The sequence below is a fragment of the Trichoderma reesei genome (assembly GCF_000167675.1).
Source record: "Trichoderma reesei QM6a unplaced genomic scaffold TRIREscaffold_5, whole genome shotgun sequence".
NCBI classification, from domain to species: domain Eukaryota; kingdom Fungi; phylum Ascomycota; class Sordariomycetes; order Hypocreales; family Hypocreaceae; genus Trichoderma; species Trichoderma reesei.
The window spans coordinates 340,944-366,243 of NW_006711152.1; the positions used below are offsets into that span (position 1 = coordinate 340,944).

General features: G+C 51.8%; 8 protein-coding genes across 8 annotated transcripts; 4 read left to right on the plus strand and 4 right to left on the minus strand.

Annotated features, from left to right (window-relative positions):
- Positions 1-82: 82 nt before the first annotated feature.
- On the minus strand, positions 83-5,440 carry TRIREDRAFT_105330 (uncharacterized protein; the record flags this gene model as incomplete). The annotated part of the gene is made up of 5 exons (XM_006963759.1): positions 83-2,203; positions 2,262-4,196; positions 4,252-4,884; positions 5,210-5,276; positions 5,424-5,440. 5 exons carry the CDS (start codon positions 5,438-5,440, stop codon positions 83-85), a joined length of 4,773 nt encoding a protein of 1,590 aa, XP_006963821.1.
- Positions 5,441-6,945: 1,505 nt separating this feature from the next.
- TRIREDRAFT_58765 (uncharacterized protein) lies at positions 6,946-8,154 on the plus strand (the record flags this gene model as incomplete). The annotated part of the gene is made up of 3 exons (XM_006963582.1): positions 6,946-7,185; positions 7,244-7,368; positions 7,425-8,154. The coding sequence occupies 3 exons, from the start codon at positions 6,946-6,948 to the stop codon at positions 8,152-8,154; spliced, it is 1,095 nt and encodes a 364-aa protein (XP_006963644.1).
- A 662-nt stretch (positions 8,155-8,816) lies between these two features.
- Positions 8,817-10,596, plus strand: TRIREDRAFT_58689 (sterol desaturase; the record flags this gene model as incomplete). Its single annotated transcript, XM_006963583.1, has 4 exons — positions 8,817-8,961; positions 9,033-9,183; positions 9,243-10,491; positions 10,561-10,596. The coding sequence occupies 4 exons, from the start codon at positions 8,817-8,819 to the stop codon at positions 10,594-10,596; spliced, it is 1,581 nt and encodes a 526-aa protein (XP_006963645.1).
- A 695-nt stretch (positions 10,597-11,291) lies between these two features.
- On the minus strand, positions 11,292-12,864 carry TRIREDRAFT_58535 (uncharacterized protein; the record flags this gene model as incomplete). Its single annotated transcript, XM_006963760.1, has 3 exons — positions 11,292-11,957; positions 12,220-12,373; positions 12,452-12,864. 3 exons carry the CDS (start codon positions 12,862-12,864, stop codon positions 11,292-11,294), a joined length of 1,233 nt encoding a protein of 410 aa, XP_006963822.1.
- A 557-nt stretch (positions 12,865-13,421) lies between these two features.
- TRIREDRAFT_58857 (uncharacterized protein) lies at positions 13,422-13,877 on the minus strand (the record flags this gene model as incomplete). Its single annotated transcript, XM_006963761.1, has 1 exon — positions 13,422-13,877. One exon carries the CDS (start codon positions 13,875-13,877, stop codon positions 13,422-13,424), a length of 456 nt encoding a protein of 151 aa, XP_006963823.1.
- Positions 13,878-15,196: 1,319 nt separating this feature from the next.
- Positions 15,197-16,870, plus strand: TRIREDRAFT_120912 (uncharacterized protein; the record flags this gene model as incomplete). The annotated part of the gene is made up of 1 exon (XM_006963584.1): positions 15,197-16,870. Exon 1 carries the CDS (start codon positions 15,254-15,256, stop codon positions 16,868-16,870), a length of 1,617 nt encoding a protein of 538 aa, XP_006963646.1. The 5' UTR covers positions 15,197-15,253.
- A 285-nt stretch (positions 16,871-17,155) lies between these two features.
- Positions 17,156-19,032, minus strand: TRIREDRAFT_105336 (uncharacterized protein; the record flags this gene model as incomplete). The annotated part of the gene is made up of 7 exons (XM_006963762.1): positions 17,156-17,682; positions 17,787-17,907; positions 17,979-18,048; positions 18,137-18,382; positions 18,448-18,567; positions 18,625-18,738; positions 18,809-19,032. 7 exons carry the CDS (start codon positions 19,030-19,032, stop codon positions 17,156-17,158), a joined length of 1,422 nt encoding a protein of 473 aa, XP_006963824.1.
- A 2,748-nt stretch (positions 19,033-21,780) lies between these two features.
- TRIREDRAFT_58814 (uncharacterized protein) lies at positions 21,781-25,075 on the plus strand (the record flags this gene model as incomplete). The annotated part of the gene is made up of 3 exons (XM_006963585.1): positions 21,781-23,340; positions 23,429-24,462; positions 24,592-25,075. Coding segments are annotated over 3 exons (3,078 nt in total), but the record flags the coding sequence as incomplete, so codon positions are not given.
- Positions 25,076-25,300: the final 225 nt, after the last annotated feature.

Genomic DNA, 25,300 nt, shown 5'->3' on the forward strand with positions numbered 1-25,300 from the left:
ATGCAACATCACGAGATTCAGGTATCAAAGTGGATGTGGTCAATCTTATTGTTGACGGTTACTATGTACTGAGCTGGAAATCCTATATTGGCGGGGGACCGGAAAATCCGAGGATGAGGACTTTATTATGCGCGACGACAGTGAGACCAAGAGGAAGTATGACGACGGCATCATAACCGAGTTGCCATGGTCGATAGTCCATCGGCAACCACAGAATGTTGCTTCCATTCCATGTGACCCAAGCTTGATCAGAACTCAAACCGTAGCCTTCGAACCGAACATCTTCCAAAGTTATGGTTTGATAAGAATCCAGCGTCTCGCAACCAGTTTGCAGGCCATTCAAGTCGATATAACCGCCCCACGTTGTGATATACGATTCTCTGGCTCCAAAGAGCTTCCCGAAACTTTGTTCACCGAGAATGAGCCTAATTACCTTCTGACCCTCGTTATGTATCCATATCTCGTTGATAGATGTATCCCCAAAAAGTACGCGACTAGCATCTTCAGACAAGGCTACTGCTCGATGCCGATTTCCAAGGCGTCTGCCTTTTTCCTTGTCAATCATTTCATATGCGTTCGCCTTGGCGTACTTGATTCGATAACCGGTAATGGCATCCCAGATGCCGACCGTCCCATTTGGAAATAAAAGGATGAGATACTGCGCATTGTTGGAGAATGCCATGGCCAGAACTTTTTGATCACCGGCGGTGAAATGCACTGATTTCTGGCCTGTGGACATATCCCATATCGTGACGTCTCCACCGCTTGCCATCGCTTCAGCAAAGAGTCTGCCATCGCTAGAAAATGCATCGCCGAGTCTGTCCTGCCTGTCGCTCAGAAGTATTTTAGAGACTGTTGCTTCTGTCCTCAAGTCAATACCCCATTTAGTGACACTAGCATGTTCCTGGGTGTATATGAAATTGGAATCTGGTGAAAACGCCACGGAGTTTGGCGATCGAGCCGTCACTCGTTCTGTCTCAAACTCCGCTAGCTCGCTTCCTGTATTTACGTCCCAGACTTTGACAGCATCCTTTGATCTCGTAGCCACTAGCTTATAGTCGTTGTTGATTGCGACCCCTTCCAAGACAACATCCGCGGCGCTAATAACTGGGACGGGCTGGGGTTCTACAGAGGCGGTCATATCCCACACGTAGACGCTGCTGTCAGTTGATGAGACTAGGATCTTGCAGTCTTGCGACCAAGAGAGACTTTCATGCAACTCGTATTTGGTGTCCAGTTGCGTCAGAAGGGTACCATCGACGACATCCCAAACCCTAATGTTCTCCGAAGTCCCTCCAGCTAGACGCTTGGAGTCGGTCGAGAACTCGAGCGAGTAGATAATTGCGTTACCGCGATCTGTCTTTGCAGAAATGGTACACACCTCACGCCTCATCGCCAGGTCCCAGATATTGATGCCGTTTGAAACGTAAGCCATGAGCGTGGAGTCAATCGAGAAACAAATTTCTGCGCTTCTGCGTGATGTGCGGATGACCTTGTGTGCGTCATCCCCCTCGACATCCCAAATTGTAATTGTATCCCCGCCAAATACTAGATACTTGGCATCATTCGATAACTTGATCTTTTTTTCATATGGGTCCTCTCCATACTTGTAATGATCCTGCACAAGATACAACCGTTTCCCGGTATTCATATCCTGTACTTGAATTTTGCCATCAATCGTGCGAGAAGCGATAAACTTGCCGTCGTTGGAGATTGACGGAAAGGTACCAGGGGACCATGTGGAATGATGCACAATGCCGGAATCCACATCCCAAGAAACGACACAAGAGTCATAGGCGGTCATGACTCGCTTGGAATCGCTGGAGAAAACAATCTTGCTGATGTCCTCCCTAATATAGCGCTCACGGATTAACTTCCCGGAGTTAACGTCCCAGAGGTTCAGATCCCCGTGGATTGTACTACTCGCTAACATCTTTTTGTCGGCTGAGAGTGCAACGTGATCGGTAGAACCTTCCATTATCTGGAGGCAAGGACTCCAATGACTTTCAACTGGCGGCTTTACTGTTATCCATGATGATAACTCTTCTTCGAAAAGAGACCTCACAATGCTGAGTTTAGGAGTAAATAGGATTGCCGATAGGTATATTTGAAGCGGAGCATTGTTGATGATCCACGAGCTGTGCTGCGTGAATCGACGTATGTCGTGAACCAGGTACAAAAGTTCGCTGTCGGGGTAATGTTGCTATCGACTCTGGTTAGTATGGTTTTTAATGTTCGCTCATTGGAAATATTGAACCAACCCTGACTAGGTCTTCAAAATGAATAACATCAGGAACGCCCTCGAGTGAGTTTTCCATCAAGGTCATGACTTCCAGCCAGTGAAGAATGTGCTCTTTTAAGAACTTCAACAACTTGCCATCACTCAGATTGAAGCTAGCCATCGACATGCAGAGGTGGCGAAGCCAGTAAGAGCAAGGATAGCGCAGAGATACCAAAGGGTCGGGCTCTGGTGTACTGATATCACCAATCAGGATTGCAGGATCGTGTAGCTTGTATATGTTTCGACATAGCTTCCGTTCCATGATCTCTAGCGAATGCATCACGATCTTATGGTGAACCTTGTCGGTGCCGTTTGGAAATATGGCTGATTGAGCCCCGTTGCTGGTCGTTAGATATTCCTTGGACGATTGATGTATGAAGTAGACGGTTTCGTCCTTGACGGTGAGAAAAGAGCCACAGGTCTCGATGAGAGTCCGCAATGCAGAGGGTTCCGTGAGGCCGTCTTTGAAGCCTGCCAGGGTGGCCAGCTCTTGAAGGCGAAGGGGCTGATAGGCCACCACACAAATGCCGAGCACAGTCTGGCATAACTCGGACTCTTGTTCGCTATCCAAGTCTTTGATTTGCTTGAGCATTCTGTCGTAGAGCTCCGTGAGGCCCTTTGGAAACTCATTCAATCGTTCCATCAGGGCCGAAAAACCACCGTCGAGGAATTTCATGCGTTGCAATTGTTGGAAGACAATAGCCACCCAGAGGAACGTTCCGTTGGCCTTTTCTTTCATGACTTTGCGGACTTCTTCTCTCAAATAATCTTTTCCCCTGAAGAGCTTCACCTCGGATGCTTTCTCAGAGATATAAGCATCCACTGCATCTGCAACAACGGCGGCATTAACCTCAAGACTGAGATTTACACCCTCAGCGTCCGGTGTATCCTCAAGGCTCGCTTGGATATCAGGCCAGTTTCGACTAGACAAGATCCATTTGACATTTTGCAACGGCAACACTTCTTTGAACAGCTCCAGGAGCTCAGGCAAGCCGGTGGTGCACTCGTCGAGGCCGTCAACAATCACATATATCCTTGTCAAATTTGCATCATCCAAGATGCTGCGAAAAAAGCTTGTCAGGCTGTACCATGCGTTGGGCCCTTCGAACACATCTTTGCCGCTGGTACCGTACGCTTCCCGAATGTATGAAAGGAGAGAGGGCTGTTGGTCGGCAAGCAGCCATATAAGGCCGCGTAAAACCGACAAGTGATTGTTGATTGTCGGCATGGTCGCTTGACAGAAAAAATAAGATACGGCATCTCCCGACTGTGCGGCTCGCTTTGTGATCTCGTCGACTAGGCCACAGAGAAGCATTGTCTTTCCCTTGCCTGGGTCACCCTTTATCCAGAGAAGCCGTTTGTCGTCATCATGAAGCCAAGTTTCATAGTCTGGATGGTTGAGAATCCAGCGCCACGAGTTTTGCACCAAGCCTCCTTTGGTGTTCTCAATTCTGCGCTTGTCCATTCGAGGATCTGTGATATACAGATCTCTCAGACACTTCTTGTCCTCCTCAGTCTTTCGGTACGCCTGCTCGTCCTTTGCGTGGAGGACTAGTTGCTTCATATATTGCCCCAGATCGATGCTTCGGAATGCATGGAAATGCTTGTCAAAGAAGGTCTCGGCGTCTTTGATCTCGTCGAGACTCCCTTTCCAGTCATCAAGCTTGACGAGATCGCGTAGGAAGGTGAGTCCCCGGTGGCGATAGTAAGAGCATATGCTCTTGATTTCAAAAAAGAGCAACTTCTTATACAGATCGATGAGTTTCGTCTGAAGCTCTCCCTGAAGTCTGGCAGTGCTGCCATTATGATCGCTGAAGACTAGCGCAGCCAGTTCGCAGTACCAATTCATTTGCTCTATCACATACGTGACTCCCGTGCAGTTGGCCTTCGTCTCGGACATAGGGTTCGTCAAGAGCTACATGGAAAGTGTGTTAACAAATGTTGTCTAAGAGCAAGTCTTGCGGTCTTACCTCGAGTGAAAGGGAAACGGCAGCCCATGGAAGCGCCGCCTGTGGAACGCCTTTGACCACGTTGGTGACGATATCTTTCGAGACGTTGATCAGGGGGAGGAAATCGCCTATGCGGGATTTCGCCTTTGACTCCCGTGAAATCTTGTCCAGGCCATTCTTCACCAGATTCTGCATCTGGATTCTTCTGTACTCCTTGTTTTGTTGTTCGATGCGGTTTTCGCCAGATGTAGCATCAGTCGTGCCGTTGTTGTCGCAAATGAGGTGGGCCGTCAAGATTCTTTCGTATGCTTGTACCAGTGCAGGTTCCTCGGCTTTTAGTTCATCATATGCACGGTCCCAGAGTTCGTCAGATAGCTTTTGTGCTGGTCTCCCCTCTTCGTCATCATCGCCAGGCTCTGCAGCTGGAGGATCCTGAACGATTGGCTCTTGCTCAGGCGCCGGTTCGTTGATCGTCGGGATGGCGAGCGAGTGACGACTCTGGTGACCTTCTGCCGTGAAAGTAGGAGCATTCTGAGGTGTGTTTGCCGTGGCACTCGAAGCAGAGACGATGGCCTGGACGTTTGGCAGGCTTTGCGAAGAGCCATCCCTCACTGAGGGACTGCGGGACCTGCTGCGATGGGAACGGATCTTTCCCTTGACTTTCGTAGTAAGTTGACGAAACATCATTCCTTGAAGGATGGATTGAAATCTTCAGCCAAGTATCTTGATCTGAGCAGATGTTCGAGATAGAGAGTTGAAGAATGAAGGTGATTCTCAACATTGCTGATGCGGGCAGACAGGCAGTTGGGCATCAGCGGGGTCGACGCAGGTAATTTATCCACCAGCCAGTAATATTGTCAGACCATGTCGAAGATGCTGTCCAGCTGAACTGCAACGGCCTTTGGTAAACAGTGCAAGGCATATGCATCTGCTATTGGCTGTCTTCAATAGTTTGTCATTTGTAGAGAACGGAGCGTACCTTATACAACCGCAATACCGTTGTCGTTTTGGTGACATTGTTCCGGACGTGGTATATTGCAAGAGACCTAATATCTCAACGAGAATTGGCACGAACGAAATCCATGGGTCTCCCTCAGGGTCAACCCAAACCTCCCTGATATGCTCTGGTAACCTCAGATCCCGAAGGAGAAGCCCGACGAGAAGCAGTCGACAGTGCCTTGTGTCCTGCATACTGTTGGTTTGGAGTCATTTTCGCGGGTTATGGGCTAGCTATATAGCCCTTGAGAGCTGTTTAGCTGCCCACTTGCGTTACGTAGTCTGTGCAAAGCCGAATCGGTGGTCACGACAACCCAGCTACACAACTTGTGGAATAGCCTTCAAGTAGTGCAATGAGAAAAGACTATCAAGCACACGAATTTGAGATACATCAAGTCGAGGGGCGTTTTTTTCTCTTTATTTTCGAACGAAAAGCACATCTACGTACAGATGATAATGAGATTCTCCTTCTTTATCTTCCATCAATATGCACCAAGATCAGGCTGAAATCTCACTGCCGAGACGGATCCAATATCATATCAACATTTATAGAATGCAATTCTGTCGCTCTGGCACACGATGCCATAAGCATCGTGGATGGCAGGTAGCCAAGCTGGAACAACGAGCATAAAGTCTGGCTGTGGCTTCAGATGATAAATTTCCACCAGGCCAGCGATTCCCGACTGCTACACTTCAGAAATTCCCACTTGAACCACGACGTTATGGATAAAATCAATATAAAATTTGGTCAATACAACTATCAAGTCTGTATTGAGAATGTCCTTCACCCCTGAGCCGCCCTGAGCATTATAGTGTCAAGATGAGGTACTGTTGCGAACCTGTGGTTATCCGTAAGTCATGAGTAGCCGCGGGTATATCGGCGTCTTGACACCCCAATCGAAGACAATCTGTGACAAGACATCAAGAAGAGAACCAAACCCTATCAGTTTCAATCAATTATGCTAGCATATAACTGAAAAGCGTGTAAAGACGGCACACGATGCCCTCACTTAATATGTCGTCAACCCGTCTCGACCAGAACCGGGGCCAGTATTAGTCATCCGTTTGACAACATCAAGTGCCTGCGGATTCGGCTTATTGAATCCAACACATTTCACGAACCGCAGCACTTGTTCACTTCATGCCGTCGCAGCCTCATGATCGCAATACGCATATTATCAACTTTTTCGCCAGCTTACAATCCGCCGGTGTACCATCTGGCCATCATCTTATAAGGCCAGAAGATGCGCACAACCCTCCGAAGATCCTGTGACGCGTGCGCAAAGGCGAAGCTCGCCTGCGATCTCCGGATCCCCCAGTGCTCCCGGTGCATCAAGCGAAATTCGAGATGCGTCTATGCAAACAAGCCCCTGAACTCACCTCTGGACTCATCTGCTTCGTCTACAGAGGCGTCAGGCTACAGCCCTCCAGCGGCTAGCAACGGCGGCGAGCTGTTGTCTCTGTTGCCTCAGGATGGAGAACCGGCAGCTCGATATTCGGAAAACCCGGCTTGGATAAGAAACCCGGCAACTGCTTCCTTTGATCCTTTCGACTCATATCCACCGACGAGGCTTCCTAGGATGCATGTCCAGAGGTTGATACACCGGTGTAAATCTTCTTTTTTCCTTCGCCGCTGATCAAAATAAATGTCTGGCTGACCACCGAAACCTCTCAGTTCTGTCTAGCATTGCCTTTCAGTACTACCCACTGGATCTGAATATGGACTCAAATCCATTCATCGTGTCCTGGTGGCCACTAGCACTGGCGGATCAAGCATTGTTTCATGTGTCATTGCAGACTGCCTCTCTGTATGAGGAGCTCCAAGCCCAAAATGGGTTCGCGATATCCGATCTTCTCATGGTCGACTCGATTGCTCTGGTGAGACGAAGAATTGCAGATCCATTGTTAGCCTTTCAGGACGAGACTATGGACTCTGTCGTGACACTGGCTGCCATTGAGGTGACATATCCTTTCTTTTGGTGGGTGGGCTCGACTTATTAACGTGGGGCCTGAATAGCATGGCAAGGGGAACATCGAAGCCAGCAGAATGCATATCGACGGAGTAAAGAGGATGGTCAGCATCAGGGGCGGGATCGACGAGCTCAAACAAAGGAGTCCCCTCACGGCGAGAATGGTCTCATGGTGAGTGTCTCACGGGTGCGAGATGAGAGCGAATGCTGATCAAAGACTGATTCAAGGGTATCGATGCTCGTCATGGAAGCCCCCCAGTTTCCAACCAAAGATGCTGCTGGCGATGGCGACGGAATCAGCGCGATACCGCAGTGGCAGCTCGCCTCGATAGACGCGGAATCCCAGGGCGGAACCTTGGGCGCCTTGGATTTCACACCAACCATGAATGACATCTTGTCTCGTCTAAGAAGGATACTGCACCATTCATTGCACTCGAGCCTCACCAACACGCAGCTGCACGATCTCACCTGTTTTGTTGTGCACAGGCTGCTGCTGCTGCCTCCGTTTACGGAAACAATCACAGATGCTGACGCGAACCCATCGCGATTGGCAGCTTCTGAATGTCTCCGATACGCGACTGCATTATACATGCTCATCATACACGGCACGACATACTATTCCCACGTTGGCTTAGCGAACGCCATCATCCGCCAGCTCAGGTACCATCTCGTGGCCTTGCAAGAAGGGACAGCAGCAACATCGATAACCGCTCACTGCCACGATTCATTAGAGATCTGGGCTCTCTCCGTGGGCATGGTGGCCTCTGCTGTCAATGGCTTGCTCAGAGACCACGAATGGTTCACAGATCAAGCGCTTGCCACCGCAGCGGCTCTCGGGGTTCGCAAATGGGACGACGTCGTCTCACATCTACAGGCAATCCTCTGGGCCAGGATGCCGCAGGAAGAGCTCTTCCGCCAGGAATGGGAGCGAGCATTTGTCAAGATGAGTGTAAGATGAGGGATGGCCAATCAAAGGAGGATACTACTATCGAAATCCCACCACGACAAGGGGGGACAGAAGCACCGGGATCATCATGCGGAAAAAAAAGAACCATGAAATGTTTTCCCCACAAGCCGCGATCCATGAGCTCGGAGTCTAGAACTATTTAGGCTTAGACTCCGAATGTCTAAATCACGGCGGCAGTTCCGGGATGATTTGGGGTCTCCTTTGGCCTTGGTCAGGCATCACACACCCCACGAGCATATTTGTCTTGGATCTCGGGGTTTAGTACAGAATGGGCTGTAGAAGATGTCTTGTATAAGCAAACACACCACTATGGGACGTCAAGAGGCTGCGGAGAATACGAGTACGAAGAGCCTCAGCAGTCTTTTCGCGGATACGCAGTCTGCCGCCCCTTGATATTTTCGGATTCCCATCCACCACTATCTGACCACTTTTATAATGGCCTGAGACGGATCGCCATTGGCCATGTCAAGCAACCCCGTAAACAGCATGATTACTTGAAGGGAAGAGATGTCTGCCACTTGCTAGACACTTAAAGCCCTTCTTCGTCCATTTATCTTCTACTCCTGCCCGTATGTATCTTGTCGTTCTTTAGCAGCATGCACTCCGGGCGACGAGGTTTGACAAACACCATGGCCACCATTATAGAAGGCAGCATGCCGATCTCCTTCGAGAGCACGATCAATGCCACTCAACACGGTACCTCGGGACTCGTCGAGAGCCTCTGGTCAAGCTGTTCAGCTGCGTCGAACTGGCAGATTGCCATTACGGCCTTGCTTGTTCTGGTTGCCTATGACCAATGTAAGCCGCTCTTACCATATCATATGCGCCCATCGTCTTGCGTGCTTTGTGGGTTGCTGATCCAGAAACAGACTTATACATCTCACGGAAGGGATCGATTGCCGGGCCTACGTTCAAAATTCCACTCATAGGACCGTTTCTGCAAGCCATCTACCCCAAATTCGACGCATATCTCGCCCAGTGGGCCAGTGGCCCTCTCAGCTGCGTCTCTGTATTCCACAAGTAAGTGTTCCGTAGACTTGCATTTGATTCCATGTCTTCAGTTGCCAATATACCGATAGGTTTGTCGTTCTGGCATCAGACCGCGATCTCGCACACAAAGTCTTCAAGTCCCCAACCTTTGTCAGACCATGCCTCGTCCCTATGGCCATCAACATCATGCGCCCCACGGCATGGGTCTTCCTCAACGGCAAAGCGCACGCCGAGTTCCGCAGAGGCCTGACTGGGCTATTCACGAACAAGGCCCTGAGCACCTATCTCCCCGTTCAAGAAAAGGTTTACGCGGACTACTTCAACCGATTCGTCGAGCACAGCAAGGCGAACGGGGGAAAGCCTACAAAGTTCATGGGGTGGTTCAGGGAGATCAACTGCGCGCTGTCGTGCCGCACCTTCTTTGGTGACTACATCTCTCAGGAGGCCGTCAAGAGGATTGCGGACGACTTTTACCTCATCACCGATGCGCTCGAGCTCGTCAACATCCCGCTGTCTATACACGTCCCCTTTACCAAGTGCTGGAGAGGGAAGCGCACAGCAGATGCCGTTCTGGAGGAGTTCACAAAGTGTGCTGCTGCCTGCAAGGTCAACATGGCCTCTGGCGCTCAGCCGACCTGCATTGTTGACCAGTGGGTGCAACACATGTTTGAGTCCAAGAGATACAACGAAGCCGTTGCCGCGGGTGTCGAGGGCCTCGAGAAGCCGACGAACCTCATTCGGGAGTTTTCGGACGAGGAGATTGCCCAGACGCTCTTCACCTTCCTGTTCGCCTCTCAGGATGCTTCCAGCAGCGCCACTACATGGCTTTTCCAGATCTTGGCTCAGAGACCAGATGTTCTGGATCGGCTCAGAGCCGAGAACCTGGCTGCCCGAGGCGGCGACAAGAACCGCCCCTTTGAGCTGGAGATGCTCGAGTCGCTCACCTACACCAACGCCGTGGTCAAGGAGCTCCTGCGCTACCGCCCGCCCGTCATCTTCGTCCCCTACCTCGCCCTCAAGCCCTTCCCCGTGACACCGGACTACACCGTGCCCAAGAACGCCATGATCATCCCCTCGTGCTATCCCGCCCTGCACGACCCGGCGGCGTACCCGAACCCGGACGTCTTCGACCCGGAGCGGTGGATCACGGGCGATGCCGAGACCAAGACCAAGAACTGGCTCGTCTTTGGGGCGGGCGCGCACGACTGCCTTGCGCGGCGGTATGTGCCGCTGACAATGGCTGCCATGATTGGCAAGGCTTCGCTGGAGCTGGACTGGGTGCATCATGCCACGGAGCGGTCGGAAGAGATTCGAGTGTTTGCCACTTTGTTTCCCATGGTATGTTTCTGTCCTATTCTCTCTTTGTGAAGCGTGTAAGGGTTGTGAGTGAGCTAACGAGTATTCAAGGACGAATGCCCTCTTGTCTTTACGAGACGGGAGTAGACACATGTTAAAAGTCTTCTCATTGTATTCCTTATATTGACTTCATACATGCGAATACTCTTGCTTATGAGACCAAGGGCTATTTTATACTCCTTTTCTATATCGATGATGGATGGTCCACGAATTCCCCAGGGATATCAGCAAAACCGATAAAGCAAGAGGGATGAACTGTAAAATATGATGTATGCGCAACATTCCAGGCGGAAGAGATTCATCCTGGCAAAGAGCTAGTTCTTCACAAGGTAGGCAGATAATGAACTTCTTCGACACTTTGGCGGTGGATTTCAGTATCCACGTGTACAACTATATTTGTGCGGACCAGGAGTAGAACCTGAAGCAGCGTGGCACACGTGTAGAGAGCAGAGTAAAGTCGCCAAGACAAGAAGCGAGACAAGTCAAGGATGGCGATATGCGAATGGCTCATGTAAATATGTCACATAGGAGTCTCCAGAGTTGTGAGAGTTAAAGTTTTCGCTGGGGCAACGACATTCTATTATACAAGCAGAGATAGCTGCAACAGCTGCACGACGGCAAACTTGGTCTATCCTGAAAACTGTCATGCTTATAAGGAAGAGCTGATTTCTGTTTGATTGCAACGCTTATTGAGAAAGGAAAGGGAGGAAAAAAAGAAGGCTAGCCTTCTTCACAGACAATTGCTCGAAGCAACAGCTGAGTAAAAGCCGCTCTTCCAAATTTCAGTAATACGGCTTATACCCTTCCCTCCGCATCTGCCAAAGCGATGCCGGCTCAACAACCTGACAAGGCAGCTTCAAGCGATACACGGCATCTCCACGAGAAGTAATGTCTCTGAAAATACGCTGCTGCTTGATTCGAAGCTTGTGGAAACGCAGCCCTGAGGCAACGAGCCTCCATACCCGAATCACATAAGGATCCTCGCTCAACGGCAGTCGCCAAGTTCCTCGCCAAGTAATGGATGGTCCGTCCTGTTCCACGCGGTAAATAAAAGCACAAGCGTGCCCTCTCGCCCCGTTCCAGAGCACAAACGTGTGCAGCTTGGGCATCCTCTGCGCGAGGACTCCGGCTCGGCATAGTAGTACGTTGATGCATGGCCGCAGGCTCTCGTCCTGCCCCAGAAAGTTTGCTGTGAGCGCCAGAGACTGCAGGTGAGGCCAGTTGCCCGCCGGCTGACAGTATCGAAAGAATTCTTCGGCGTTGATCATGAAGGAGATGGAAAGGTGTCGCAGGTTGCGGCTCCGAGATGCAAACGTCGCGCCGAGTCGGAGGCCATCGGGGAACAGGTCGGTCGAGGCCCCGTCTGATAACCGCCTTGAGAAGCGGTTGTAGAGCTCAAAGAAGTCCTCGAATATCGTCAAACTCCTGAGAGAGCCCGGAAGGCCGGCCTTGACCAGGATAGCAAACGCTGGCTCACGGTGTTAGCGGTAGACGTTTTTCAGGGAAGAGTGGGCTTCACACGCGGCAGTGGAAAGAAACCCATCTCGTACCTTGTTCACGAAACTGCTTCTCGGATGATATTGGCACTGCCCACGGCTCGTAGACCATGTGATCAAGGTGGACGAGCGAGTTGAGCAGCAGTCTAATCTCCATGGGAAAAAGGTATCGCCGGAGCTGTCGACGCATCAGGAAGCGGGTGACTGCTCGGACCCGGGGCAGCGGTTTCTGGAAGCGCAGAGTAATGGGTTGGAAGAGCCGCAGGATGGCCGACCTTGGAGGATCCATGATTTGTCGACCGTGCAGCCAGCCGTGACGCGGGTCGTGGCACCAAGGTTCGCCTCTCCAGTCATTCAGCGACGTGACGCTGTCCTCGTCTTCCTCGACATCATCAGTGGACAGGTAGATGCCCTTGAACCAGTGGTCGCGGTCGCTCGGAGAGTACACATTGAGCTCCAGTGCCAGGTCACCCGCCGGCTTCCAAGCACTGAGGATGGAGAAAAGCCTCCATATTCCATTGCTGACGATGGAACTCGTGTTATCATACATGGAAAGCCGTCTGCAGCAGTCGTCGCACGCGTATCGTGGTAATTCGATGTTGAGGCAGATGTGGTGAATGATGCTGGTCCTCGACGGCGAAACCACGCTGCTAAAGTCGTCGAGACAGGACACGCGCAGCTTCAGCTTGTCAAAGTTGGCGGGCTCGAGGACGCTCTGCCATTCTCTGCACACAGAGGCGAGAGACGCCCAACCGGGATGCTTCTGGCGCGCTATTACATTGAGGATCATTGTGCGAATCTCGGCGGGGAGGAATGTCCATGTGAAGGATTCCGGCTCTGGTTGGCCGGTGGTTACCATTTCGAGGCGATTGGGGGGGAAGCAACAGGTGATAGACGCGAAATACAGCGGTATATAGAAATGAGAGACGTCCGCTATGCTGCAGTTGAGAACAATGGTAATGGTGCCTTTCGAGGAGAGCCCAGCTTGTCTGTTTTGCTCGTGGCAAATGTAAATGCAAAGTCCCTATGCCTCAGAAGCTCAAGGCGAGCAGTCTGAAGGCGGTGGTGTAAGAAATGCCTGACTCTTGCGAACTGAAGACTTCACGAGGGTTTCGTTTTTAATCCACCACATGTGACTCGTACCTTCCATCTCAGCTTCGTGCCTCAGTCTCTTGCGAGTTGTTCCAACTTCAGCTGCCGAGAGTTTGGTAGCGACATGGCTTTGGTTGGCCAGGAGCGCACATGACGTCCGTTTGAGTCTTGAATTTGGTGTGTTGAATGGATCTGATGAGTTACTACTCTACAGAGAACTCTCGGTTGAAACTTCAGGTTCCTCATGGAGTTGCATATATATATATATATATATATATCTATATATAGGAAAGCATTCTTCACTGAGCAAGTCAAGCACCAGCATCACCGCAACTCGCTGTCCGTCGCCGCCGCCCTCTGTCTATGCTCTTCCGCCAGACGGTCCAGCACATCAACCGCCTCCCGCTCCCTCCCCAGCGGCACAAACAGATGGTCGTGGTAAAAGCCGCTGACCGGATTGACGCCCATGCCGGCCTCCGCCAGCCTCGTTGCCACCACGGCCATGAAGCCCACGGCCTCGAGGCTCGACGTCACGTTGAGCGTCAGCATCTTGCAGGGGAAGAGGTAGTCGATGCCGTGCGCCTCGGCGTAACTCCTGGTGACGATGACGGTGATGCCCTCGGTTTCTTTAAACACGAGCTGCGTCTCTTGCAGGGGCGGGAGGCGCGATGCGTCGGAAAGGGTTGCAAGAACGAAGACGGGCTCGTGCAGGGTGGTAGTGAGGGTGGCGAGGAGCCTGGCCAGGGACCTTTCGCCGGGATCGCTGGCAAGGGCGGACATGGTGTGCCTTGGGTATGAGAATGATTCAACTGTTGATGGTGTTGTGATGCTGTCGTTGTGATTGATCTCTTAGTAGGGTGCTCGTGTTCTCCGGGAAGATTGTTTGATGGTTGTGAAGTTGTGAAGCCATGCGTCTTTATACAAGCATTTCCTGGCCAGATCCTGTAAGCGCCAGTCCTTGTCACTGCAGGGCGCGCCCGGTGTACACGCAAGGTAGAACCACAGCCACAATCAGCTAGTGCATGGACTAAAAGATACATGTATAATACGTCGTCTCCGAGGTGTTTCGCAAGAGCACCAGCTTCAAGGAATAGGAATATAGGTACCTAATCCAGTTGATCAATGTGAATCATCAGGGGGCTCACTCATCAGTCTTGGTATATCTAGGAAGAGGGATCTCAAAGATCACCTCCCGATGACAACGCAGGTACATTTAGACAATCCCATTCTCCCCGCTCCCTCCCCCCTTTACATGATATCAGACCCCCCCCTTTCTTAGAAATTCGAGTTATCCGCACTTGCAGACACGCCGTGCCGCCCAGCACCGCCGCTGAACCGGGCTGCTCCCTTGACGCTCTCTGCCGCGATGACGGGAGTCCCGTTGGCGAACTCGTTCCTTAGAGCATCCTCCAACGACATCGCGTTGTAGGCTGAGTAGTAGCAGCTCGCGCGGTCCACGTTCATGCACGCCTGGGGAAACGCCAGCAGCTGCCGCGCAATCCTCGTGGCCTCGTCCAGACACCGGCCCTTGGGCACGACGCGGTTGGCGCGCCCCATCTGAAGGGCCTCGTGTGCGCCGACCGGCCGCCCCGTGAGGATCATGTCCAGGGCCCGGCCGAGGCCGACAATGGCCGGCAGCCGAACGGTGCCGCCGTCGATGAGCGGCACGCCAAAGACGGCGTCCTCGTCGACGTAGTCGATCAGGCAGCACTTGTTTCCTTGCGCTGACGCGAGCAAAAGGCGCGGTTTACATGTCCATCAGCGAGGGAAGCCTTTCGGAGTCCCGGTGCGGAGAATGACGGCCGAGGCGAGCGGGTAGAAGCAGCCGTGAAAGGCCGGTGGTTTGCTGACCGTCTGCCGCCGCCCTGGGCGAAGGAGAGCAAACAAGACTATAAGCACATTGAGTAGAGACAAAGAGGTTAACAAGAAAAGGGAGATTTGTGTATGCACTGTGCACGTCTGCCTAACAATCGCAACCCTAAATGCGTCCATTGTCCGTGCGCTTTGCAGATGGAGGAAGAGGGGGGGGGGCAGAAAACGAACCCTGTGCAACGTGGACTCTCCTCTCCCACCGAGTTTTACAAATAGCAGGAGTTCACCTTTTCGCAACAGTCAAAGGGCAGCGCATCTCCAGTGGTCTTGATTGGGACACGACAATGGCTCTGACCTCGCTGCCTAGAGAGCTCTTGAGTGAGATAGCCTCTCACCTGTCGAATTCCGACATTGGAGAATGGCGACTCGCTTGCAAGCGGTTCTCCCTCGTTGCGCTACATATCGACAGAGTCTTCATCAGCGCCAACCCAAAGGACATTGAGGTATTCCGAGCCATCGCGGACCACGAGACACAGAGATGCATGGTGAAAGAGATCGTCTGGGACGAAGGGCGATTCGAAGAGGACCCCAGGAGCACTTGGTGTTGTCACGACTGGGCGCGGCACAGGCAATCCCCAGACACACCGCCAAAAGGCTATGCGAGGGCTTGCAAGAGGAACTTGGATGAGATTCATCGAAGGCGTTGTGAATATGATGCTGACTTACCGCATCATCTCGACAAACAAGCGCGGATGGAAAAAGCCATGGCGGTTCAGGAATCCTGGCGGCACTACCGTGGATATCTGGCGCAGCAGAACGTGGTCTTGGCTGATGATCTGGATATCAAGGCGTTTGAGTACGGTCTGGAGCGCTTCACGACACTCCGACGAATCACCCTGACCCCTGCGGCACATGGCTTCACCTTCATGCCGCTATACCGTACCCCGACGATTCGAACGCTTGCCGCCAAGACCAAAGACAACAAGTATATGAACTACAAGCTTCCACGCGGCTGGCCCACCTCGGTGGACGACGCCCCTCTGGAGGCTCGGAACTGGAACACCGAAGCTGACAAGGAGCCGTGGCGCGGGTTCATCAATGCGACTCGGCTTCTCGCGGAGAACCAGGGGCCGTCTGTGACCGAGCTTGTCCTCGATGTCCGCCAGCTGCTGACGGGTCTTACCTGTCGCTTCTTCGACAATCCCTGCCCAGAGTTCGACCATCTCGTTGCCGTGCTTCGAAGACCCGGGTTCCGCCGGCTTGACCTCGCGCTCATGGTCGGTGGACAAGAATACGATGGCTGGAAATCACTGCGGAACGGGCGCCTGCGGCTTGCGCTCGAAGAGGTGTCCAGTAACCTGGAGCACATTCACTTCGGGACAGACGTGCGAAATGATCCGGACTGGAGAGGCCAGAACCTCAGCGGCGGCCATCCGGAGCATTTCATTCCGCTCGGCAACCTCCTCCCGTTACGACGGTGGCCGAGGTTGCGACATTTTGGGTTATCCAAGTTGCTTGTGAGGCAGGATGACTTGTTGTCTCTTCTTGCCAAGATCCCCAAGACAGTCCGGACGATTGAACTGAGCTTCCTCTACTTCCTGGACGGAGGTGGTAGCTACAGAGGCCTGCTGGAAGACATGAGGAGCACTCTGGGCTGGCACACCCTGGACGTAGCAGAGCGTCCCAAGGTGGTGATCAAGTTAGACATGCATAGGGAAGGGTTCAATCTCTATGGAAGAGCCCTTTGGCTGGACAAGGAGCTTGACCACTTCCTATACGGTGGTGGGAAGAACCCCTTCGGGCACGGAGACGATGAATGGTCGTCGAACTCGGTGTTTGCAGGGGAAGGGGGGGGTACCGAGAGGGATGAGTTTGATCCGGCACATGAACGTCCTCACGCGGAACATCCCGAGCTTGTGCGCCTGGGAATCCATAAGAGAAGATATGGCCGGCAATACTGAACATGTACCGGGAATTCGGCTTCCGCCATCCATGCCTACCTAAGGTAGGTAGTATATAGGCCTCCCTGTCCCTCTGCATTTTTAAAGCACATGTAATCGATAATAATGCAGTAATCTAAAGACGAGCTGTCCAACCTTCCTCCAAGCCTCACTGGGTAGCTTTGAGAAACCACCTACATGTCAGGGTCGTAGTGTCATAGCAGCAGAGCGAGCGATGAACCCCTGTTCTTCACCTCCCTGCGCGGCCGGACCAGCGCAAGACGGCACTTGTCTCAACTTTCAGCGTCAGATACCGATACAGACATAGACGTCAGATTGGAGGCCCGAGCAGTCCTTCTTGGCCGCCGGATTCCACTTATAAAAGTCCACCAGCTGAATCTTTGCGCTGTGAGCTATATCCCAACACCCCTCATCACGCCTCACCTTGTAGAACCGCTTGCATTGGGCCACCATGCCAGCCTGCGTCGGCATCGGGGCCTGCGGGCCCGTGGCATTGTGAGGGCCGGCCACGCAAATGTACGTGTTTGCCTGCAGGCCCGAACAGTCCCCTTCCAGCGCCGGGTTCCAGGCGTACAGGTCCGGAAGAACAAGCTTCTGCCGCTGAGCAATGCCTATGCAGGTGTCGTTCAGCAAGACCTTGTGGAAACTGGTGCAGGCAGGGCTGATGCCGGCCTGAACAGGGGACGGCATTGTGCTCGTGGTAGATGGCGGTCTTTTTGTTGCTGGTGACGCTGGTGGCGATGGCGCGGATGTGATTGTTGTAGGAATGTCGCTGCAGTGCGAGACTGCTGGGGGGTTTTGCTCAACGGGCCCTGGAGACTGTGAGCTCACATGCCTCTTCTCTTCATCCGTGTTGCTTTCGACGAGCAGACGACGCAGGAGAGGAAGAAGAAATTGGGGGGGGGGTTTGACTCACTCGGGGGCGGCGTGTTCAGCTCGAGGCAGTAGGATTTGCTGGCTGAGAGGGTGCATGCGGTGGCGTTCATTTGCGTTTGCGTTTCGTTATGTGCCAAAGAGGGATTCCATAGGAGAAAGTCCTGTATTCAACGAGTCATTGAGCAAAGCCCTCCCAACACAAGCGCCATCCGTGTATCTGGTTCCAACGGACCTCTAAGGGAGCATCTGATAAAACGAACAAGTCATAGCAGGCGTAGTCATCTTCATCGGTCCAGAAATACCTGACTCTGGAATTAGCAGTGTTCTTCTAGGGGTAGATGAAAGAAAGGGGGGAGGAGGCCGCCATATGATGCCACGTTTAAAACATACTCGCTGCAATCGAGCCGCGTGCGATCGGCGATTGGGATCTCCGGCTTTTGTGGTCTGTATAGGCCCATGAGGTCTCGGGTAGGCCCTGGCTTCATTGGCATTTCGACCCAGGCAACGCCGTCGTCGCCTGTGGGCGTTCCCCTGTAGCCCCGGTATGTCGATATGGATCCAACAGGCCTCACACAGTAGTGATAGTCTTGCCGGAGGCGAGAACAGTCCTCTCCAACACTTGGATTGAGGAAGAGGCTGCACCTTGGAGTAAGCTCACTTGCACGGTCTTGTTTCTTTCCCCGTGATACATCTCCACTCACAAGTCATCCATCGATATACCAAACATAGTCTTGATGGTTGAGCAACTGTCTCCCTTGGCGGCTCTGTAATATTGTCCACAATATGTATTGGTTGTGTTCGGCAGTGGGGTAGGCTTGGGCCTGTCAGATAAACCATTAGTACTCCATCAACTATTTCATGAACAGGAGAGTGCCTACGCTTGCGTAGTGATGGTGCTGGTGCTCTTGGCACCATGTGTATTTCTGGGCAGGGCGAAGCTTCCCGTGGGATTGCTCAAGCAGATATTCTGGCCATACAAGTCGTTGAAGTTCCTATTTCGGTTCGTTGTTAGTCCCTCGAACAGCAGTCTGAAGGAGCCATGATTCTACGATTGCGACCTACACGCAAGCTGGTTTGAGAATGGGGTTCCAAGCAATCATCTGTGAGAAAGACATGTTGTTCGCGCGCGCAAGGCCGAGGCAAGTATCGCCGTCGCGAACGACATGCTGCTTGCATATAGCTGGGGTGTCAAAAAGCTCAGTGTCACCGACTCCCGCAGATTTGATGAAAGCGCTCGATGTAGAGATGATTGAAGAAAAGTACAAGAGCCTCGGGAGAAGCTTCATGGTGAAAAGCTCAGAGTAGACCTGGGCACAAGACTTGAGGGATGCGTTACAACAAGAAGGCGTGTGAAAAGAAATAGTGTGATGATTTGAAGAATGAACGAACATTGGCATTTCCTAAGAATGAACGAACATTGGCATTTCCTACCTTGGCGAGGTCTTGATATAAGCGTTAAGGAAACTTCAGAAGTATTACTTGCTATGTTGTAGACAAACAGTATGCCCTGTGCCTAAGCTGTCTAGAGATAATTATAGCTTCAGTTTGCCGACAAGGCAAAAAGGCACCCATCCGGTCGTCCATCACTCACAAACAACTGTTTCCGTCGGAAGCAAGTAAGTCAGTTGAGATCATACTACACGCAACTGGGCTTCACGAACACGCTTGAATGCGCTTGTATACGCAGCATGAACAGATATCTCAGCGGAAGCAATGCGTGTCATGACCCTTCCTGCGCCTCCCCAGTTTTACAAGGTACGAAGCAGCCGAACCAAACTTCATCGCTGACATTGCATTTCGGGACTTTACAACAAATGATGCGATGCCCACAGTCGCACTCCTGTTGATTGACTACGAATGAAGGTCCTTGCAGCCCTCCATCCGACGGACTGCGCTTTACCAACGCCAAGGTTGCAGTATCAGAGTTCAGCTGGTGTCGCTATCCGCTGCGCATGTCCCCAGGCTGGCCCTTGCGCCGCGATGGCCGAGCTGAGGCTGAAGATGCAAACTCCCTTCTCCCAGCAAGTGCAGCAGCATGTCCAAATGCTTTGAGAGGAGAATCCAAGACGATAAAAGCCCTGCTTTCGGCCAGCTCGGTTGTTTGGGGGGGGGGGGGGGGGGGGGGGGGGGGGGGGGGGGGTGTGGAGGGGCAACTGTTTAAGCTGCTCGCAATGGTTTAAATTGAGGAATTGACTGCTTTTCCTCAAGTATAATGATAAACTCTATTAGTCATTTCATATTATATAAATGTCGGTTTTGTGTCTCCTTTGGATACTTAGGAGTAGACTCTAATAGTCACTACTAGATAGTCTATGTCTTTATTCCTAAGCATTCTCCTAGTCAGGTAGCCGCGCAGTTTACTTTACCATAATTGCAGACCCTGGCTTTAGGCTTCATAATCTGTTGAATGTTGTTGATCGTGTTCGCAGGACCAGATTCAGCCAACTTCATATGCCATTTTATCTTTCCGCTCTTTGTTTGCTCACCTCCACCTCACCAGTCACAGATTAACCAGCTGCTAAGGATAGATGCCACCGCTACGACGTTAAAGCGGTCACATATCACAGAAGATGGCAAGTGACAAAGACCGAGCCGCTCAAGAAGCCACTAGTATGTCACATATAGAGATAGTTTGAATAACGCATGCAACATTCACGGCCCTGGTTGGTCTCTCGACAGTTGATAAGTAAGGTTGCTGCCTAGCCTATCAACTATCATCAGACAGAGAACCCAATACTACTGCAGGGAGGACACCAATCGCGTTGCTTTTCGAATCGATTTACCCCGCGAATTCCACTGCCTGCATGAGGCTGACGTACAAGGCCAGATGTCGCTGCCAGTCGGGCTCGATGCAGCACCCCGACTGTCTTCACAATTACCGTCTCTTGTCTCACTGAAACAAGCTATCTGAACTGCAAGCCGCCATGCCCGAGAAGCCTCGTGACCTGTTACAACGTTTCCATGGGGGACTGAGATTGAGATCAAGGGTAGACCATGGCAATGTCTCCAGGGCCTCTACGCCCACGCCGACCGCAGGAGCTTCTCTTGTTAGACCTCCTACTGAGCCTGCCCTTGAGCTTTCCCTGGGACCTTTTCAAGCTACTGACATTGCCGTTGAATCTCCTGCAACTGTATCCCAAACTGCTCCAAATCTCCCTCTCGGAGAAGAGTCTTCCCCGGAGCCTCGCCCTTCGAATGTGGAGCGTCTCTGGGATGAGGCTTACGATGCCATAAAGAAGGACGATGCAAAACTTGTTGAGGGATACGAAAGGATTCTTTCACAGTATCTGAGTGGCGAGGGTTCCATCGCAGATTCGGCTGCAGCATCGCTCAATACCATCAATTCTATCAATCGGCACACGAGGCGTGAGCAGATGAATGAGCTTGTCCGCATTGGCCTCAGAAGAATGAGACGGGCGGCAAAGACAAAATCAGACGGACTTGGAGCGACTATGGAGATTGTGCACTCTTTGAAAGAAATGGTAAACACCGCGATAGCAGCTGTTCCACAAGCTTCGATTGCCTGGGCAGGAGTGTGGGTTTCCCTTGGAGTACGTGAGCATGCCCCTGTCGAACGTATCCAGTATACTGATCGTTGTGAAGATGTTTGAGAATGCAGTCAACGAGGCCGCTTCGAATCGTGATGGGATTGAATACGTCATTACTCGCATCAGATGGTACGGCAATCTCTCCAACGTGCTGCTGGAGGGTAGTGATCTCGATGGCACCGCCGTATCTGGCATGAAGAACGAGCTTGAAGCGCGACTTGCCGAGCTGTACAAAGCACTGCTTGCGTACCAGATAAAGAGTGTCTGCTACTATTACCGAAATCGTGCCTACAACTTCCTGCGGGACTTGGTAAAGCTCGATAACTGGGCGGTCAATTTGCAAGATATACAGAAAGCTGAAGACAGTCTGCGCCATGATATTGGGGGTTTTGGTAACCAGCAGATTCGAACACGCCTCGAAGATATTGTGGGTCATGTCGTAAAAATCAGGAGTGGGAGATCAAAGGTATAGCAAGACGCCTGGAAGAGCAACTTCGCAGCCAAATTAATGCCGAGGATCAAAAGTGTCTGAGGCATCTGTGGTCACACGATCCGTACGTGGAGAAGAAACGAATCGAGGATACAAAAGGGGGCCTCCTGCAAGACTCTTACAACTGGATCCTTGGCAACGAAGACTTTCAGAGGTGGTTCCAGGACCCAAGGCGCCCATTGCTATGGATCAGAGGGGATCCAGGAAAGGGCAAAACGATGCTCTTGTGCGGCATCGTCGACAGCCTTCAGAAGCTGGCGCCATCAAGCCTTGTCTCTTTCTTCTTTTGCCAGGCCACTGACCAGCGCATCAACAACTCAACCGCAATACTACGAAGTTTGATGTTTCTCCTCATCGATCAACAGCATCACCTCCTGAAGCACTTGCAGGAGCGTTATGTCCGCCAAGGGAAGTCTCTTTTTGAACCACCGAGCGCGTGGTATGCCTTGTCCGAGATCATGGAATCTCTCTTGATCGACTTGAATGACAGTCAGAAACCAACCTGTCTACTGATTGACGCACTCGACGAATGTGTCAATGAGGATCTGCCTCGACTGCTCGACTTCATCGTTAAAATGTCCAAGAAAATACCCTACGTCAAATGGATCATCTCGAGTCGCAACTGGCAGCACATTATAGGCAAAATGGAGACCCTTGGTCCTGACGCACAACTCAGTCTGGAACTGAACGCGAATTCAGTGACCACTGCTGTTGAGGTATACATCCACCAGAAAGTCTTACAGTTGAGCGAAAACAAAAAGTACACCAAAGAAAGAGAGAAGAAGATCCTAGACCACCTCTTAGTCAATGCTGAGGGAACCTTTCTTTGGGTGGCATTGGTTTGCCAAAATCTTCAGAGGGTGCCGGCATGGAAGGCTCTAGAGGCACTGGAGGCTACCCCCCGAGGACTGGAGCCTTTTTACCGAAAGATGGTCCAGAGTATCAGTCTCTCAGACGATGCTGAGATCTGTGAGAGCATTCTTACTGTTGCCACTGTTGCCCGCCGACCACTCACACTGCAAGAGCTTATTGCGCTCGCAGAGACTCCAGGAGATGCATTTGAGAAAGAGCAAGCTGCTTGTGAGCTCATAGGGCAATGCGGCTCTTTTCTTACCATTCGAGATGAAGTCGTCTACTTCGTGCATCAGTCAGCGAGAGACTTTTTATCGGAGATGTTAACAAAGCGAGAATTTGCCACGGGAATGATTGAGGCCAGATGCCACATGGTGAGGAGATCGATACAGCTCCTGTCCCAGTCGCTCAAGCGCGATATCTATCAGCTGAGCGACCTGAGCATTCATGTTCATGCGGTTGAAGCCCCGACTCCGGAGCCGCTCGCCGCCGTTGGATACTCTTGCGTCTTCTGGGTTGATCATTTCGCGGATCTGGTTGACGGCGAATACAATGAGACGACGGGTGGTTATGCCAACGATGCTCTTGTTCCATACATCAAGACCTTCATTGGTACCAAATACCTTTACTGGCTGGAAGCTCTTAGTCTTCTGAGAAGGGTGCCAGAAGGCGTCATCGCGATGAGAAAGTTGCAGGACATTTCTGTTCGTTCCCCCAGCATCTCGACTTGCCCTTGAGTTTAACATTCATGATCACTGAGAACCAAAAAGCTAACGTTAGGAAATGCTCCAGAGGGTTTGGGCGGGACAGGACTCAGAACACCTGATTCGAGATGCCTATCGGTTCATCTTGGCAGCTAAACAGACGATTGAATATTTCCCGCTACAAATTCATCCATCGGCCCTCTTAATATGTCCAGATGGCAGCAAGATCCGGAAACTTGCTTTGGCAGAAGAACGCCCGTTATTCGTGATGAAGCGTGGCATACGGACATCTTGGGATTCTTGCTTGCAAACGCTGGAACTGGATGAGGATGTCGGGAGCGTAGCCTTATCTCCGGATGGCAGTCTCATGGCATCCAAATCAAGGTTTGGCGGAAAGCTTTGGGATATGGCCACTGGAACCTGTTTGAAAACTCTTTGGAGTCCTCACGAGGACCTCAGACGTCTACTGTTCTCGCCGAATAGCCAGCAAGTGGCCGCGATCACAGAGCACAATGGCATTGCTATTTGGGATATTGAATCCAGAGAGCTTATAATGATACTGGAAGGATGTGGCTATCGGCCCTGCAATTCATCCTTCTCGCCGGATGGAAGTCTCTTCGCGTCCAGTTTTCATAAGCACATTCTGGTCTGGGACGTGTGTTCCGGTGAGTGCTTTCTCAAGTTGAACAGCCATCAGTACGTCGCTGCATTATCCTTCTCGTCGGATGACAAGCGACTGATGTCATGCTCCGACCGTGGGACCATAACGGTCTGGGATGCGGCTGGTAACTGCACGAGCACTCTGACTGGATCATGGCCCAACAAACATGGCGCACCGTGTATCTCCCCCGACATCTCTCGAGTAGCATTCCGTGACTCAAGTGAGAGGGTCGGTATTGTCGACACAGCCTCGGGCCAATGTATTAAGACCAAGACGCTTGGTAGAATTGTGCTTGGTCCAAGATTCTTCCCAGATGGTCGGCAGGTGGTCGTGGCCCTTTCCAGCAACGAGATTATAATATGGGACATCGATGGAGACAAGCCTTTGAGGACACTGAGAGGCCATTCTCACTCAATAAGCTCAATTGAGATCTCGCACGATGGCAGTCGCTTGGTATCATCGTCGTCCGGGGATGGTTCTATCAAGATATGGGATGTAGGCCTGGGGGTAGATGATCGGGAGCCAAGGGAGCCTTACCGCCGTCCGGCAATTGTTGCCTTATCTCCAGACGGCCTTACACTGGTATCAAGCCTCGGAGATGGAAGTGGAATCATCATGGTTTGGGATACGGCTAAAGGCGAGCAGGTGCAGACCTTCACTGGCCACACGCTTGAAGTCCGCCACATGTCGTTCTCCTCAGATGGGCAGCTTTTGGCGTCTGCATCACCATATCATCACATCAGAATCTGGGATATAGAAACAGGTACCTGCAGGTACATACTGGAGGGTCATTCCCGCGAGGTCAGTTTGGTCAAATTCTCACCTGACTCTTGCCGATTGGCGTCAGTGTCGACATATGACGGTAAAATCATAATCTGGGATCTTGCTGCGGAGACTTGCATTCAGTTGGAATGCGAGTCACAATGGAGCATGCCCATTGACTTCAATATGGATGGAAGAGCACTTGCCTCGGGCGTCGGGCATGGGATAATCAAGATATGGGACAGCGCCTCAGGCCGGTGCATGCATACCTTGACGTTTCATCCAGCATCAGACACTCAGTGCTTGGCTTTCTCCCCGAATGGTACGGCATTGGCATCAGGAACATCCATGGATGTCAGAATCTGGAGGAAAACTGATGAACAGTTCGCGTGTATACAGATACTGGAACTAGACTTCCTCCTCTTCTCGGTAGCCTTTTCTCCAGACGGCAGGCAGATCATCTGTGGCTCGACAGACTTCACGGTAACAGAAGTATGGAACTTTGATCCTTCGACGAGCTCGGCAACCTTTTGCCAA